General features: G+C 38.7%; 1 protein-coding gene across 5 annotated transcripts; it reads left to right on the forward strand.

Moving 5' to 3' along the window:
* Window positions 1-491: 491 nt before the first annotated feature.
* FAM76B (family with sequence similarity 76 member B) lies at window positions 492-14,164 on the forward strand. 5 transcript variants are annotated; one of them, XM_054801961.1, is made up of 10 exons: window positions 492-827; window positions 1,060-1,124; window positions 1,470-1,524; window positions 3,009-3,164; window positions 4,117-4,316; window positions 6,250-6,297; window positions 6,495-6,575; window positions 7,261-7,396; window positions 10,849-10,950; window positions 11,582-14,164. In XM_054801961.1, exons 1-10 carry the CDS (start codon window positions 723-725, stop codon window positions 11,669-11,671), a joined length of 1,038 nt encoding a protein of 345 aa, XP_054657936.1. In that variant the 5' UTR covers window positions 492-722; the 3' UTR covers window positions 11,672-14,164. The 5 variants fall into 5 exon arrangements, with proteins under 5 accessions (XP_054657936.1, XP_054657945.1, XP_054657964.1 ...); XM_054801970.1 differs by having other exon boundaries at window positions 7,264-7,396; XM_054801989.1 differs by lacking the exon at window positions 6,495-6,575.
* The last annotated feature ends 4,891 nt before the right edge of the window (window positions 14,165-19,055 follow it).

Consider the following 19,055-nt stretch of genomic DNA (forward strand, 5'->3'; position numbering starts at 1 on the left):
GCGTCCGTCATAGACTCAGATTTGAGTGACACGTGGTCTACCCAATAAAATAACAAGAAGGGCACTTCTCAGCCAATCGAAGAGGACAAATCAACAGAGGCGGTGCGGCCTCCCGCGGCCAATCAATTGAGCGAGCAGGAGGCGTGTGGGAGGAGCGAGCGGCCACAGCATTCGTGTGCGGCACACGGCGTCTGTCGCGCACGCGCAGAGGACAGAGGGCGGAAGAGGATGGTCTTTGTCAAAGTAAGCCCCTGCACTGCAACCAATGGAAAAGCAGAGATCGCCCTGGGCGGCCCAATCAGCGCCGCGTCCCCGAGGCTACCCAATCAGCGCACAGCGCAGGGCAGGGCGCCCACGACGGGATTGGCGGCGGCGGGGACAGCGGGGGCGACGATTGGGCGGCGAGTTTTGAAGGCAGGTTTGGCGCGAGGCGGTGATTGGCTGCTGCTCGAGCCCGAGCCCGGGGCGGAGGGAAGGGCGGGGGGCGCGGGGTGACGCCGATGCCGACACCGACACAAGGGGGACGCGGCTCGGCGGCGCGGGCTCTGCGCGGGGCCTAGGGCGGCGGCGGGGCGCGCTCCCCAGGCGCGGCGGCGGCGGGAGGGGGGGCGGCGGCGGCTCCTCAGCGCGGCCGCCCCGGCCCTCGCCCCGGCCCTCGCCCCGGTACCTCCCTCTCCCCCTCCCTCGGCCCGCCCGTGTCCGCCCCGCCGGCCGCGGTGCGGATGGCGGCGGCGGCCGCGGCGGCCGCCCCGGCTCTTTATGCCTGCACCAAGTGTAACCAGCGCTACCCCTTCGAGGAGCTCTCCCAGGGCCAGCAGCTGTGCAAGGTGCGGCGGGCCGAGACGCGGGGCAGCGCTCAGTGGGACGAGCCCCCCCCTCGCCGGGGCTCTCGCAGCCCTCTGCTTCCCCCGGGAGGAGGAGGAGGAGGGTGGTACCGGCCCTGGCGGAGGGAGCCAGCCGCCAGCCCGGCGGGGAACCGGCCGCGGAGCGCCGGGTGAGGTGGGTTTGAGGGTTTGGTGGCTCTGGCGCAGGGCAGTAACGTGGCTCTTCTCTCCTCAGGAGTGTCGGATCGCCCACCCCATCGTGAAATGCACTTACTGCCGCTCGGAGTTTCAGCAGGAGAGGTACGGGGAGGGGGGTGGTGGGGGACACCCGCTGAAGTCCCGCCGCAGGCGGTCGGTGGACCCGCAGAAGGAACAGCTGTTCCACGGGCACAGCCGTTGGTAACGGCAGAAATGCACACCGGTGGAGGTACTACAGAGGGCAGAACCGCAGTACAATAACCTGCCCGTCTGCTCTAGCGACACGAGTGTGTCGCATAAACGCGGTGCAACGTTAGATTTGGTCACTTGCCGTTCACTGCTTACCGCAGCACGTGTTTGCTTGTGTGTTTTCCAGTAATTGCATGGGAAAGAATTTCAAGGTGTGTGTTTGTCACTGAATTCAACATTATGCAATTTTATCTTTAGCAAAACTAATACGATATGCAAGAAATGTGCCCAAAATGTGAAGCAGTTTGGAACGGTGAGTAGGCTCTTAGTTCTAAATATTGCAGTTAATTCAGATTTTAAATTTTAAAAAAATTCTCTTGCAACTAAACTTATTTCCTTTTGGGGAGAAAAAAAAAAGATTACGTTTCAGAAAGGTGATGAAAATTACTGACAGATCGTGATTTCCTTCATGGCTTACAGTTTCTTTTTTCAAATTAAAATCAGTTGTGATTATATGTAGCTTAACAGTTATGAATAACTGTAATATAGCTATTCATAACAAAACCAATGTTATTTCGCTTTATGCGTGTAAAGTAGTTCTATGCATATTCTCATAAACACACACTTGATGGCAGAAAGACCATTAGCTGTGTTTTTAATAAGTGATATATATGAAAATCTAATAATAACACGTACTTTATATTCTATAAGTCTTAAAAATTTTAAATGCACGTTAATCATGTTAAGCTATTAAGTAGAAAAGATATTTTGAGTATTAGCTGTATGCATGTTACTTTGCATTTTCTCATCTTGAATTTCAGCTTCAGTTCTGTTAGAAAGCTTAATTTTTTTAGTATATGAATACACATGTTGTATCTGAGCACCCTGCAGATAGTAGTTTATAGAAGATAATCTTGTTGTGAAACAGAAGTGAGTAACTTCTGTATACTTGACATAAACCATATTAGATGAAATTCAGCTTATTTGAGAAGTGTAACAGCTGTTGGTATGTAGTCAGGCGTTTTGTGAATGTAAATGTAAACTGAACAAAGAACAGTCTTTCAAAAGCTTAAAATGTAGCAAAATGAAGTGCAAGACAGATCCAACAATGTTTTTTGTCAGTAGGTCATCAAAAAAAGGAACTGCATTGAAGATAATCAGCCATTTCTAACCTATGAAAATTGACAGCAATGTTATTTTTCTAATCATGTATTATTCTAGTTGAGTGTATGATATAAAAGTTGATAACCTGATCTGACGACATCTGAAGTTGTTGCTTTTTTTTCTTTTAAAGTTTCCTGCAGAATTGCAGGGATCAGGATACTAATCTTGGAGATGCAGGGTTTTCAGATCCCTGAGTAGTGCAAGGAAGAGGGATGTTTTCATAAACTTCTAGTCTGAAAAGCCTTCCAGACTTGATTACTCTTCTTCTAAAGTTTCTTAAGTATTTTCTTTAGTGATGTAGTAAAACAGAAAGAAAACGTCATTGTATTTAAAAAAACCTGAGAAACAGAGGCAGGGTAGAGGTTAGCAATCATCATATTGTATGTGTTTTTCTTTCATCGAACATGTACTTGTGTTTTCATGGAAAGTCCAGACTGGTTTTGACCATTGAAGTAGCATCATTTTATGCAAGAAGTTTAGTACTGAAGATAGAAATGGTAGGAAAAGGGTTCTTTAAGATAGTTTAGATGAAGCTCCGGTGGTTTAGAAGGATCATTGTGTGATTTAAGTTACCCATGTTCATTACAGAAACTGTAAATGTATTAACTTCAGTTCAACTTACCTGTTTTTCAGCCCAAGCCTTGTCAGTATTGTAACATTATTGCAGCATTTATTGGCACAAAATGTCAGCGTTGCACCAACTCGGAGAAGAAGTACGGCCCACCTCAGACATGTGAACAGTGCAAACAGCAGTGTGCTTTTGATCGAAAAGAGGAGGGAAGAAGGAAGGTAGGCCTTGTTCCACAGCTCTAATGGCTTAGGCTGACAACAGACAATGTTCCTCCTTGATAAGAGAAAGATTAACAGGAGTGTACCTTAAGTTCACTAATATTAGATTAAAGTTGCTGTGCTGTGCTTTACAATGTTTGAATTAAATTTTGCAACTTGGAATTGTTACATTAGCTACTGAGCTAACTTACTTTTAATTAAATCACTCATTTTAAAAATAAGCTTACGTGTAAGCTGACAGTTATAGCCAGGGAATAGAGGTTAAGCAGCTGAATGGTTCTTGGTGCTTTGATTTTATTTTATTTTTTATTTTTATTTCCCCACCCGTTGGATCTTACATATGTCTGTAACTTGAATCTGTCACTTCTTCCGATTTGCCTGCCTTGCCTTAAAAAAAGTACAGCACCAGAGAGGTAGACTGCTCTGAGCAGCCCTTTGTGTTCTGTTTTCTTAAATAGCTTTGGTGAGTGCCACTTTCTCATTCCAGAAGGTGCTGAGGAAATGACCTCAAAAGCCTCTTGCCTGAACCCAAGAATAATGCTGTTTTTACAGAAGAATTTACTTGGTACAAGTAACATGTTGGCTGGACATCTTGATTGTGCCTGGAATACGATGGGTTGAGAGAGGGTACATGGTGTCTAAACTAAAAATGATTTGTCCCTTTAAAAAGTTATTGTCGCTTCTGTGATATAGAGTGAGTCTGACATTTGCTAAGACCGCTTTCTAGCATAACTTCAAATGACAAAAACAAATGGAATAAGATTGACTTTACTAAAAGATAATGTGTGTATGTTGGAGATATGGTAGTGCTGTTTCATACGAAAGAGATGTCTGGAATTTCCCTAGAGATAACAGATGAATTGAAACATTTTTTTCTCACAAATATTGAAGTACATCTTTCTAGTGCAAGTATACTTGAAAAAAAAACCTGCTATGAATTGTTTCCCAAAAGGTTGATGGAAAGTTGTTGTGTTGGCTCTGCACACTGTCCTACAAGAGAGTGCTACAGAAGACGAAAGAACAGAGGAAGAGCCTAGGATCTTCACATTCTAACTCCTCATCATCGTCTCTTACCGACAAAGACCAGCATCATTCAAAACACCACCACCACCATCACCACCATCATCATCGTCACAGCAGCAGTCATCATAAGTAAGTATTTCAACAATTAAAGTAGCTGTTGGTACGTCTTCCTCTCTAGTGTTCTGTTAGTACTGAGATCAAGTCAAAGGAAGTAAGACATGCTGTTTGAAACATGGCATCAAAAGCAGTAGCAGAATGTTGTTCTCCCATGGTCTCTCAAAATCCTTGTATTCTTACGGTTGGGATGAAGGGAGGTCAGCGAAAAGCAGAAATTCTTGGTGGTCATCAAACTAGTCAATGTTTAAAATTGGTAGCAAGTATAGAAAAGAAACCCACAGAATGGCTACAGAAACAAGTTACTTAGGGATAAACTTGAATTCGGCTTTCTAAGCAGTAACTGCTGTGTGATAACTGCTATTTTACATACATTTACCATGGGTTAAAAGGGGTGTATGAGCAGTGAGCACAGAACAGCTACTTCGCTCAGAATCCTCACCCTTACTTCCTTCCTTCTGACTTGTTTGTACACATGTACTTGCAGTTAATGGAGAAGCAGAAGCAAGGGTGTGGGGTTGCCCTCAGTCTAGGACCAGTTTGTATCTCTTCACTGGTTTTTATATTCAAATCTTGCTGGAATAGGTAATCTGTTAGTGGCTGTTGTACAAACATAGGAAAATAACACTGTCAGTTCAGTTTCTAGCACTCTGATCACATTTCACATAATTTTGTCCCATCTTTTGAAACTTTTCTCAGCGTGCCATCTGTGGCCATGGCCTATGCAACTTACCAACCTTAACAAACATACAAGTTTATTGAGTCATAAATCACAGAATTGATTTGGTTTTTTATGCCACTATAATAGTCATGATTCTTATTTTCGTTGGTAGGCTTATGGCAATGTAACTTAACTACTTATTTTTGTGTTGCTTAGTAAATACTACAGCTGCAATGGTAATGACCCTGTCCCCAGACACACAAACATTTCGATTCTAAGCTTCACTTTTCTAATGTTTATAATTTTCCATTTTGACTGAAACTTGCCTGACTAAGCGTGATTTAGATAGAATCAAAATAAACTGGAATGCTATTGGGAATGAGGAGAAGAGAAATGCACAAACTTTCACTTAAAAAAAAAAAAAAAAGGAAAGATTTATTTTTTTAGGAATTTGAAGAAGAAAATTATTCTTGCCATGCAGAGAGTTATTGTACTGTTCCTGTGCTGCTGAAAATTGAGTTACAGCAAGCTAAATCGAACTGAATGTATGTGGCAGAGATATAGTAAGGATTAAATAAAAATAAGTTAGCTCTTTACTACAGAATAAAGCTTCTAATATACTCAGGAGTTAGAAAAGTAATTATATCTCTATACAGATGACAATGTTCCGGGTTTAGCACCCTTTTTCTATAGGCTGCCATGGGTCCAATTGCTTCTGATCCAATAAATACGACTCTCTTTCCCTATCCATTTCAGCTATGTTAAGATGAGACAATGAGGTAGAAATACAGATTCATTTAATATTTCATTGAGTGCCATCTTCTACATTCTACCATTCCTATATCAATTGTGCTTATTAATTGCTTTTGAAACTGTTGAAAACAAATCTTTAGACCTGAATAGCAGTTACTTTCAGGGATCCAAAACTTAGCTTTGCTCTTAATGGCACCACATAAGCACCACTTCAGGCAATGTTCATATTGCAGTATGGGAATCCCGGGAATGCTGCTTTAGGTTTAGCCGTCAGTCTTGAAGTCTACCCCTTGTATCTTACAATGGTGTAAACATTTAGCCAAGAAATATTTTTATAGTGTCCTGACATAGTAAAGAGTGATCATGAATATGACAGATAATATGACTGTCCAACTGAAAATTCGTAATTGTTAACTTTCTTTATTAAAAAAACCAAAAGGGGGGTGGATTTTTCTCCAGTACAGATACCATTCACATAAACTTAGAAATAATGGCATGTTTGGTCGGTTACCAAATACATTTCACGTATTTCAGAATCAGCAGTCTGAGTCCAGAACAAGATCAGGGACTATGGAAACAGAGGTAAATATGATACTATTTGTTAATTTCCTTTTAATTTATCCAGCAGTTTTCATTGAAAGGACTTTTTTTCTTGCATTTCTAGCTAGTCTCCAGCATTCCAGCTAGGAGCATGAGTTAGTTATTTTACGTGTACCAAATGGTGATACTAGAGAGTTATATAGTACGAGGCTTTAGGTTTACATTTTGTTTGATTTCAGCCATAAATCCTCTGCAGCTATTCAGAATGAAACTCCAAAGAAAAAACCCAAACTGGAATCCAAGCCATCAAATGGAGATAGGTAAAGTTATATTTTGTAAAGCTGAGCCATTTCAACCAAATAGAGTACTGATTTGTAGCCAGTTGGTTGTTTTGTTTTTGGTTTTTTGTTTTTTGTTTTTTTCTTTTTTGGTCTGAAGGATGAGGGAGGTGAAACTATTGTCTAGCCAGACAGGTTATTGGGTGGCATCTGAGTGCTGTCAGTAAACTAAATGACTGTATTACCAGAAAACTGGCACTGTGTTCCTGCTTTTAAGCTGTTCAGGGCAAAAATAAAGCTTATGTATGAGGCAACAGTTATCAATGAAACAGTATTCCCTAACGTAAGTGTTTTGTCAATTAGATACAGGGATGAACCTGCTGCTTTAAGCTGACCTAGGGTCTAGGGAAATCTTTTGGACCTTAATGTGTGAGACTGAATCTTTATTCTGTCTCTGGCCACATAGTTGCAGTAAAAGTAAAAGTGGCTGCTTCAGTCAAAAGGTTTTTGTCCCCCTCAAAGCTAATACTTAATTATATTTCTGCAGGTGTATGTAATGTGTGCCATTAGTAAGGTAATTTGCCAGTTGCATCCATTTCTGTCAGGTACATACTTTTTTTGCATTAGTCCTTAAGGATGTTTGTGGAATTATTAATTATCCAACTTTAAAAAAAGTTACTGTTTTTTCCTATTGATGTTGCAAGTAACTATTGTTTTTTATTTTTAGTAGCTCTATAAATCAGTCAGCAGACAGTGGAGGAACTGACAACTTTGTCCTCATAAGTCAGTTGAAAGAAGAAGTAATGTCACTAAAACGTCTTCTGCAGCAAAGAGATCAGACTATTTTAGAAAAAGATAAAAAGGTAAAAGTTGCATCTGCTTAATAAGAACTTTATCATTTTGTTTTCTCTTTTGTAGACTCCTAACAATGTCAAAATGGTGACATAAAACAAAAATCAGATACAATTTTTTTTATAGCAACTAATCAGATCTTATCAAGTTTGGGCGCTTTTGTATCATGAATATATTTTGGCTCTAAGTCAAAGAGGAATTCATTGTACCTCACTTCAGCCATCTGATTTGCTGTTACTTGGGCTGTGTGCCACAGGTGATGGATAAAATGCTGGACAGTGGTTTGTATGTTTTACCTATTTTAAACTGAGCCACAGCAAAGATTCTGGATACCTATGTAGACTGATGGGCACATGAGATAGGAGGAGGATTAAGAGTAGTAACCACTCTGATCTTAGCATAGTTTTAGTTTAGTTTTAAATTAAAGCAACTATAGCCATAGTTCATGAGTTGATGTCCAAACTTGCATGTACAGTGTATGAAAATTAAGTGTTTGATTTTAAAAGATTGGTAGCATATGTGTAGTGTAGGTTATCAAGTCTTTGAGTATGGTCTGAGACTAGAAGAAAAGCTTGGATTAGATGCCTGACAGTCAACAAAAGTTAATCAAAACAGGCCCAAATGGCTGCAGTGAAACTCATACAAGAGATTCACCCTTCAGACAACCTAATGACTAACAAGAAAAGAGAAACAACTACGAATATGTACTTTGTTCTGCCTTCATGAGAGCCTGTTTCTCTGCCATCTGATTAACTAGATGCTTTTAAGACCCTGTCTGTAATTGTGGCTCTAGAATGTCTGTTCAGGATTGGGTAGGTTATGGAATTGTATTAAAAATAATTTAATTTACTATATTTTCAAGTAAAATTTTTATTATAGATGCACGGTGGCCTAGCAAAACATTGATGGTTGAGAGAGGCTCATTGATCCTGAAGGGAAAATGCTTCTATTTTTAAACCATAGTTCATTATCTTCATTTCTACACTTAAATGTGTTGTGTAAAGGATATTGAACCTTTTTTCCTTTATATCACTGTTATAATATATTTAGTGTTGGAAGCACTTGCTATTTCAAGCCTTTAAGCGGTTAATGTGAAAGAGCTGAGCAGTCATAGATTCTCTTTAGGTATTTTCTTCAAAGGACAGACATTAAGGCCCTGATCTATCTCTTACGAAGCCAGAAGATTATGAGTCAGTAGGAAATTCACTTATCTCTTTTGATATTTGATCAACTGGGCAAAGCTAACAGAAGGGTTAGGTAAGGAAATGTCACCTACTTCTGCGTAACCGCTGCAGTAACTTGTTTTGTGCTGTTTCCATGGGGAGAGCACCTAATAATTTTTATATGCCCACTGCTAAAACTATTTATTTGACCTCCGAGTACTTTGAACTTAGACTCCTTCAGACATGAATGACTTTCAGAATGTCGCTTACTTTCTTCAGCTGGGAGAAAAGGTGAACACGTCATACACTCTTTGCATAGCTGAAAAATTTACAACGAATGAGTGCAGTGCTGATTTTTTTTGACTGTGAGATAGTAAATGTAAAGGCATGTACTGGGATAAAAGCCTGAGGCAGACCTGTGGGAGATTCCTGTTAAGATCTTGTCCCAAGATTTGCGTAGGGACAGCATTTGAGCAGTTTGGAGCGCTCCAAACGAAAAACCTCTGAAGTGTATAATGTATGGCAACACAACCAACTCGGTACACCAGCTTCACAGACAATCCTCGTTCTTCATTTTTTGTTACGAGTCAAGATCTCAGCCATGTCATCACCAGTGCTTATTGTCTGCAGTACTAGCCTTGTTTTGCTTTCTGGACAAAATGTTAGAGAGACACCAAGACATTTCCCTGGGCCCCTGAGACTTGATCGTGAAGAAGGGACCACAATTTGCTGAATGCTCACCGGTAGTGCATTTGCTCATCTAGTTGCATACTTTACTATGGTGCGATACTACTAGTTTTTTTGATATTTAGTTTGTGGTATGTGGTTTTGTACTGGATCCCCTGGAATTTAGAACAGCTGTAAGGACGTACCTTGAGCAGCAGTCTGTGTACAGTGAGGTATATATCCTTGTATCAAGGTACCTGGACTTTATTTAGGACCATTTCATTGACAGGTCTTTTGAATACCTTGTTTCACTACATATGATTTGACACATATTAAGGTTGGTAATAGCAGTCTTGGTAATTATCTTAGGAATGTTTGTTCTGGTTTGCTCTAGCAGGTTTCTGTGCTAGCAAAGAGGTTTCATTTCCTGATAAATCCAGATTGACCAGAGAGGTTCAAAATAGCCAATTGAATCTGGGATGCTTTGAGGAACCTGTGAAGGAAGGCTCCAGGGAGACCTAATTGCGGCCTTCCAGTACCTGGAGGGGCCTACAGGAAAGATGGTGAGGGACTGTTTATGAGGGTGTGTAGTGACAGGACAAGGGGTAATGGGTTTAAGCTGAAGGAGGGTCGATTTAGATTAGATGTTAGAAAGAAATTCTTTACTGTGAGAGTGGTGAGGCACTGGAACAGGTTGCCCAGAGAGGTTGTGGAGGCCCCATCCCTGGAAGTGTTCAAGGCCAGGCTGGATGAGGCTTTGGGCAACGTGGTCTAGTGGAGGGTGTCCCTGCCCATGGCAGGGGGTTGGAACTAGATGATCTTTGAGGTCCCTTCCAACCCAAACCATTCTATGATTCTATGAACTAAACTTTTTAAATAAATGGTTCCTAAAACTTCTGGGTCCATATACAACAAACTGTTAGTAGTTCACTCAGCTGCTCATGCTTCCAGAAGAAGCATTCAGCTGCTTGGATAGAAGCATATACCACAATTTATCAACACCTGCTTTAGTGTATGTGGTGTGGATCTCTGCCTCTCTCAGGACAGACCCAGTGGCAGCAATACTACACCACAGACTCAGAATTAAATCGTAAGTTAAGTCATTTTAGTGACATATTTCTAATAACATCATTTAATTCACTGTTGTGGGTCGAGAAGCAGTGAAACTCTGGAACACTTCTGTTTAGGACAAATTGTAGCATAAAAGGACCCAAAGGAATCCTTTCTGTTGTCTTTGTATGGAAGATTTTTCATGTGTTACTGGACAGCTGAAGATTGTGATAAGTATCTCACAGTCTCACAGCTGAAAGAACAGCTAAGATTATAAATCATTAGGGTTTTTTTTTCTTTTGGGGGGGGTGGTGGTGGGGTTTTTTTGTTTGTTTGTTTTGGGTGTTTGAGGTTTTTTTGAGGATTAACCTTCTTTATACCAAATAAGTACAGTTGTTTTCTTCATTTAAAATAGACATACTTACTTTTCAAGCTACTTCTCAAGTGTGAGCTGTTCATACTACAAGAGTAAATAAATACAGTGTTTCCTGAGATTCCTGGGGCTTCCATAAAGATTTCACAGATTGATTAAAAGATGTGTCCTGTAGCAGTCCAGGGAATCTTCATAGAATTTGTCTTTTCAGTTGACAGAACTGAAGGCAGACTTCCAGTACCAGGAGTCTAACTTGAGGACAAAGATGAACAGTATGGAGAAAGCTCACAAGGAAACTGTGGAACAGTTGCAGGTAAGTAATTGCTTATGGATACTTGAGAAATACTTCAGATGGAGTTATGTATTCCGGCTGTTCGCTTACAGCAATGAAATAGGACTAAGTTCTTGAATGGTCATTACCGTATTTAACTTCAGATGCATTGTTCAGCAGTTCTGCAGTCAACAGACAATCTCTGTATGGATTAAACTCATTGTAAGAATTGCTTTCTAACTTTGAGATAGTGGCTTACCTTTCTCAAAGGTTATGTTATTTTTTTGTCTGTTCTCTGATATTTAATCAGTTGTCAATGTGCTGTTGATCGGATTTAATGGCTCAGCGTAACACAACTGACAGTTAAACGTCTCTTTATCAGGAAGGAAGCCTGAATTAGTTGCCTCATAAATCACAGACTGAGCAGATAGTGCAATACCTCACATACTATGTTTCACAATACAGGAAATGTGTTTACCTTTTCTGTTAAAGGTGGAGTATGCAGATCAAAAAGCGTATACAAATCTTTGAAAAGTGATCGTTATCATCCTTGAATGTTCTCAACGTGTACGTTTTGAGAATTTGTTTCATAAATGCAATGGGAAATTAATGCATGACACTACTATCTCAGATGTTTCAGTAATTCATAAAACTTTTTTTATCCATATTGCAGGCCAAAAACAGAGAACTGCTCAAACAGGTTGCAGCATTGTCGAAGGGTAAAAAGTTTGATAAAAGTGGGAGTATACTAACATCTCCTTGAGGAACTGGTTATTCGTTGGGTTTGCTACTCAATGAAAATTTGAGTAATTCTGTGAAGCCCTTAAAATCCTGTGTAGTGGAAAAAACTATTTTTGCACACCAGATTAGTTGGCATGTTTCCTACACGTTTTTATAATTAATATGCAGCTTTTTTTAGTTACTGTTCAGATGAAATACTTCAACTGGCTTGAAGAATGTTTTTATTTTTTTGATATTGGAAACTTTTTGCCAGCAATAGTATTAAACAATTGCATAGAGAACATAGCAGTGCTCTCTCTAAAAGGACAACATGCAATAACAAACTAGGTGTACTTTTTACAAAGCAGCAACTGAGTCTTTTAAACTACACTGATGTCAGCCAAAAGTTTATGAATCTGCCGTGATGCTGAATGCTGGTTTCTGGCAACTGTTCTTTTACTTTGTATCAAAATATAAATTTAGAATGGAAATCATGGTGCTCTCAAGTGAAACTAAAAAAAAAAAAGGCATATATGTATGTGTAAATACAACTGTAATGGTTATATTCTTAGTTATAACAAGTAATTAGTGTTTTACATTCTTGTGATAGGGATTTACCGAAAGATTATCTATTGTACAGTAACAGAGGCAGTGTCGTTTTTGTAAGATTTACTGTAGATTTTTCTTGCAAGTGCCTTTCTCCAACTGTTTATTTATAGGAATGTTGGTATTTTGTACATAAGGTTTTTATGTTTTAAAATCATGTTTAATAAATGTGTTATGTAAATATAACTGTGTGTACAGAGGAATCTGAAACAAAGATCAAAGTGGCTAGTGCAGTGCTTGAAGCAGCATTAAGAACTAGCTAATCGATGGACAGTGAGTATTGGCTTTAGGTAACCTTTGTAGCTTGTGTCTGTGAGGTGTAGAATTTTGTTAGTGCTGCTCATGCCAAACACTTCCTGAACAAAAAACAAAATGGGTTTTTTGCCACACTGGAGTTTAGTGGTTTGTTTATATATTGTTCCCATTCGGCACAGCGCTGCTTTTAATTCCATAGCAGACATTGTACTCCCAATGTCACGTCCTTAATTAGCAATATACTCAAAGTTTTAAAAACATTTATTCCCCATTGTCTGATTTAATGTACTTAGTTGTAACTTATGGTGATTCTTCTTAATGAATTGCGAGATTCTCATCCCCCAGTAAAACACACAGTAAGAAAAGGGTAGCCAAAATGAATGGTCTTGAAACTAAGGGAGTGGATGTGGTGTCAAAGGGTGAGTGTTTTAATGTTTTGAGTAGATTTTGATTCTAAATTACATCAGTTTAAGTTTAGCTCTGCTCCTAATGGACATAAGTCATATTCAGAAATTTTTACTAAACATAATTTAGTATACCCCAAGATCTTCGTTCAGGAAGGCGAGATATGAATCAGCATAAAGTGAAGTAGACTTACCTAAGTAAAGGTTTAGTTCAGCTCTGGGTACTGATTGGTAACAGGGTAACTGCTTATATTTCAGTAAGGTTAATTGTGTAGAATAAGCTACACACCTTTTAATTAAAGAACTAAAATCTAAAGTTCCTTGGCTGTGCACCCATGTACTAAACTATGAACACATTTTCAGTAGTTCAAACAAATTCCAGCAGTAAGAGACTACTGAATAATTTGAAAAAAAATCAAGCTAGCTTGTTTCGTATGGTATACGTGTATTTTTATACCCTAAAATGAACTTTGTATGTTTATAAATGTTCTTCTTTAAACTTGCTAAACTAGGGTAGAGAATGCTGCTATCCTCTGGGGAAGTTTTTTGGTTTTGTTTTTTAATACACAAATGTATGACTTTTTGATACTGGGGTTTTTTTGCAGTTGAATGCTGACCCATGTTTGGTGAAATTGGTTTTAAAACACAGAAATGATTGCAAATTAAAATGTTTGAAGTAAAATCACTTAATGATATCTGTTCAAGCTGCAATAAGGACATTTTAAAGGAACAAAGTGAAGTTCTATATTACAAGTAATTGACTTTATAAATCCCAGTCTGAGAAATTTTTAGGGGCTTCACAGTGTTTAGTTCCAATTAAATACCTGCAGGTTTACTTCCATAATCTCATTTCTAACATGAATCTTTTAAAGTTGTAAACTAGCCAACTGAATCCCAGTCCTGAAAACAGTGTCCTGGAGCTGTAGATTATTTATGTAATAAACTGATGTTCTTTAAATGTGCATCTGCGAGGAGATTGTTGTACTGTATTGTGCTTTTTAGCCTGTTTCCAGATGTTGATTAGCATTGACCAGTCATGGCCATTTTGGCTCAAGTTATTTATGTATTTCAAGCCTGTGAATATTGCGGCCCCTTTTTAGATTGTATGTCTAAATACGCGTTCTGTAGTGAAGCTATTCAGCTGTCCATATGTATAGACTATTGAAATACTGTACTGGCACACATCTGACCGTTGACATTTTGTACCTTTTCTAAATCCAATGTTTCACAATAAAATCTTGTCAAAACATTCATCTGTCCTTTTAAAATTATTCAGAAATGCATATTTCATATTAATTCTTCACGCTGTGTCACTCGCTAAAAGTCTGTGGCCAAAAAAAGTCAGAATTTAATATTAGCATTTAGTATTTAGATTTCTGGGAAGATCAGACACCTTGGACTGTCTACAAATTCTAACAAATTAGAGGTTCAGATTAATTTCAATAAATTGTTTTGGTTTTCTACAACAGGATTATAATACATAGAAAGTATTTTCTTGTAGAGAAGAAGAAAAAAACCTTAAGGTTTAACTGAAATCTAGTGACATTTAATAAAGCTTTCAATAAGCTTTTTATATTCTGATTAACATCAGCACTCATGTTTAGAAGTATTTGAATTTAAGTTTTAGTCTGTTAACCATAAGGTTGTTCTTCCTTTACATACGTTGTGTACAAGTGATTCTGAGATTTGAAGCGACATTGATAATTTCTATGTCCATTCCCTTCCGTGTGTCAGGAGGAGTTGGGCACCCACACCAGTGTGCTGCCGGTCATGGTGGCTCCTAGTAGGTATTTTATATTTCTCTTGATCTTAATTTTTCCACAATCCAGCAGATTTACTTCTTATTTAAGAATTAAAGCTCAGAATAAAAAAAAAAAAAAAGAAAAACCACCAACAGAATAAAAAAACAAGAGGGTAAGATTCTGTAGCTTTCTGGTCAAGGCAATTATCTAGAAGGGGGAATCTGAGTTTCAGAGCCTCACTCTTAAAACTGTATATTTTCTATTAGGTATAGTAATAAATAATATGCTATTGTAATATTGAATTGTTCTTTGCCTTATTTTAATGCAAATTTGCAATGGCTTTGTTGAAGCCATTTATTTTTAAAGCCAAAACCATGCGTGGTCCCTAGTTTAGGTATGGCTTCCATGTGACACGTGCAAGCCTTGTGTAACTGGCTGTGTAACAGATTGACTTGCTAAAAGGATTGCATCATTTGAAGCAAATTTCCTTAAAGAAGATTTAAATTGATATAACCTGTGTGCAGGCACTTAGGCCATCCAGTAGCTCAGGAGCTTTGAATCCACACTGATTTTTTTTTTTTTTTTTAGGCACTTAAGTTTATGATTGCAAAATATAATCTTAACTAAGTTTTTAAAATGGAGTAAAAGCTGTTCGTGTCATTTTTCTGCCTTCAAATGAGTTACTAAATTACCAGTTTCGTTGAAAATACTGCAATAGAAGATACATTTTCTCATGTGCAATTCCTTTACTTTCCTCATGGAAAAGGTATTGCTATCTAAAATTACCTCTGTTGAATCCCACAGAAGAAGTAGGGGGAATCAGGCGAGGGGATTACTCAGGTGGAAAGAGGAGATGTTTGAGGTGCTCCTGGGGAAAGGAGGAGGGTAATGGAGGTGTCAGGGCTAACAGGGAAGGGAAACCTGAAATACCATGTTACTCAGGTAAGTGATGTACTGAATCCCATGGTTGGGTTTTTTCAAGACACATTACCTGTATATGTTCAAAAATGGAAACTCTTTAAGGTAAAATGCAGCATTGCTTAAGGGATTATTTTGTTTTTCTTTTCATGATACTGGAGTTCAAATTTGAGAAATGAACAGAATAAACAGCTTGATTAAATTGAAATATAAAGTTGTACAATGTATAATCCATTTTATGAGCAGTTAGTCATGCTGGTTAGGCCTAGAAAAACCAGGTAAAACTCTGAGCAGTGTACTGTATGCCGTTGCCACAGCTGGGTAGTGGTGCAAGGTTCAACACACGACCTGAACTCATTTTGTCTGTCTGGTCTTACACATTAGATAGAAATCATCCTTCAAGATACATCACACTAGCCCATGAATCACTGACGTTTTCCCTGGCTTTAACCCAAACAGAAAACAAGCCTGGATTTGCCCGTTTAGTGTTACAAATTTTCATTATAGTATGCTGGCGCTGTTCTAACTGACCACCTTGCTTCTGGGAATTTCACTTCAGCATCTCTCCTTCTGGTGGGCGAAGGCGATTTTGCATTTTGACTGAATGGGGTTTAAGTGCTGGTGAAAGCAGAGGTTTGTTTGGTAGAGTGTAGATTTTTCCTTTTGCTAAGGCTTTCCGACTCTTGGAGCATTTGGATAAGTTCATTTATTTTTAATTGTCAATTTGAAAAGCGGCCTTCCGGCTTCTGAAAAATACTAAAGGCTGAAGATAAACCTGCATCATCTTTGCATACAAAAGGTCAGTCTCAGAGGCATAAGCAGAAGACTGCTTTTATAGTGATTTCTTTTGATGGCAGAAGGCTTGTGGACAGACAAAAATAAATTGGACCAACAAATAGGTCAGCGTTGCTTTGGACCATGGTGATCTTATTACCGGTTGGGTCACAGGAATATGATGTGTTCCTACTATGGCTTCTGCAGGTATTAGAATTTGCAGCCTAAGCTGATTTTTAGCTCCAGTTGTAGCCCCTCACCTCCTGTTTTAGTAGCTTATAAGCAATTTATTTTGAACTGAATGCTGAAAACCTGAAGATGTTTTCTTTTATTTGAAAAATACAGATGAATGTGTTTTGCTTTATTTCAATAAAAGATGTATTGTATTCACAATTTATCCTTCATCAGATACATCAACTCACATCTTTTAATTTTATGGAAATCTTGAAGGTGAGTTTTATTTATAGATCTTCCTTGAGAAACTTTTTAAACTTTCTTAGACAACTCTTTGCATAGTGGTTTACTTTTTGCAGAATCATGTGTGTTAATTTCCCCTTACATTTGTAAGCTCAAAATTCCACTGCAGCATAAAAGATAGAATTATTTCCTGGAATGTTTTTGTCTAGCCATGGTCTGCTCTTGAAAATATTCTGTGACTATATTGATTAGAATTCAACTTATAAAAATTCATTATTAATATTAATTCATTATTAATAAAAATGTGTTGAACCAATTTACAAACAGAAGAGTGTCTTGTTTCAGGTAGAGGTTATTCCTTTTGTTGGATGTGAATGTAAAGTGAGGCGTTTTCCTTCATTTAAGGAGGAGAACTGTACCACTTAAATTAGTGCGTTTACAGGTATGATGTACTGGAACATAAAAAACCTTCCAAAAAAGGGCAGAGTTGTAAGGCTGTATTTGCTAGAATAACTTAAATCACTGCTGAAAGGCTAATATTTTACTCTGGTTGACTTCACCGAAGCAATCCAGCAGCGCTTGTGCAACCTGTTGCAGTGCTATAGTTGCACAGCGTGTTACCAAATGCAGCTGGGAACGGTAATTTCAATCATTCCAGCAGGATCTACAAGAATTTGCTTGCTCGTCACTTACCTGACTCAGGGTGCAGCATTCATCAAAGTTATCGCAGTGCAAGATACCTTTATAGCTTATAACAACAACATCCACAAAAGTGGAGTGAGCACCCGATTCTTCCTCTTAGTGGGGAGGCATGAGATTTATCTTGCATAAAACCCCCCCAAATTTCCTTGCAAGATGCAGTTGAAACTTACTTCCTGCATTCCTTGGTTGAAGATACTTAAGTCTTTCTCTTGCAATAAATCTGCTCCGGTTTTTAGGGTGTGATTAGTAATCCATAGTGTTTTTTCCCCTTGTTTTGCATTAAAGGTAATGATATGTAAAGATTTTTTTTTTTTTAAAGCAAACACACCTTTGGATCTTGTTTACCAAAAGTGATGGAATGAACTTTTTCCCCATACTTCCAAAATGCTAAATTTAGTAAGAGAAAATAGAGCTAAATAGGAATGGCTGCCTACATAAGTGTGGCCACTAGATGCTGCTTAAACCACACAGTTTCTCAGGAGTTTATGGTTCTAAGTGCTAAAATGAGAATATCCTAAGTACTGAAACAGCTGTACTTTGGAATGTATTTTAGAAAATTTGAAATATATTTTGGAAAATTAAGCATAGCAATATTAAGCATGTTTAATATAGTTAAATATTAAAAATAATGTATTTAGAACTATGTTGTGTTTTCTCCAATTGCTTTACCTTTAGAAAAATCCCCATGTTACAGGTCAGGAGGCTGATCCATGGAATGATGCACCTTGACTGCTGTCGCACAAAAGGCGGTGTTAGAATTTAAAATAGACTCCAGGACTCCCCAAGTAATGTGGAGACTGAGTATATTTTTCCTTTGAAGGAGCTGCTATGGATAAGTTAAAGTCTTATTTAGATGTGTAATAAATCCATAGCATTAGTTAGCTGGCTTAGCTTCTGAATCCTGGCAACCATTATTAAATGTAACTGATTTATTCATAGTATGGATAGCAATACAAAGGTGAGAAGAATATACTTTTGACTTGGAACAATGAGGTTTAAGACTTACTGTTTTACTCTTTCTTTGTGTCTGATGCACTCCTGAGACAGATTTTTCCCAGTCTGATTCTGTTAGTAGTTGTATTTGAAATCTTGAGACTTTCTAGTGAAAGAGTGTTCTCATCACCATTTAAAAATTCAGGCTGTTTTCAACAAGTCTTGTATTCACAAAGATGTAATTGTAGTAGAGGGGAAAAGTGTTTTCGTTCGTATACTCTATAGCCATTTTGTGTATTGTATTTATATATTCTATGAGCAGTCTTAAGGCAGAAGACCCAGGGAACTACTGAGCAGTCAGCTCCCCAGTCCAACGAAGGGCCACAAGGATGATGGGGGTACTGGAGCATCTCTGCTATGAGGAAAGGCTGAGAGAGCTGGGGCTGTTCAATCTGGAGAGGAGAAGACTGAAAGGGGATCTCATCAATGCTTATAAATATCTAAAGGCTGGATGTCTGGAGGAAGGGGCCAGACTCTTCTGGATGGTGCCCAGTGACAGGACAAGGGGCAATGGGCACAAACTGGAACACAGGAAGTTCCATCTCAACGTGAGGAAAAACTTCTTCACTCCGAGGGTGACCAAGCACTGGAACAGGCTGCCCAGAGAGGTTGTGGA

This window comes from Grus americana, chromosome 1, assembly GCF_028858705.1.
Source record: "Grus americana isolate bGruAme1 chromosome 1, bGruAme1.mat, whole genome shotgun sequence".
Lineage (NCBI taxonomy): Eukaryota > Metazoa > Chordata > Aves > Gruiformes > Gruidae > Grus > Grus americana.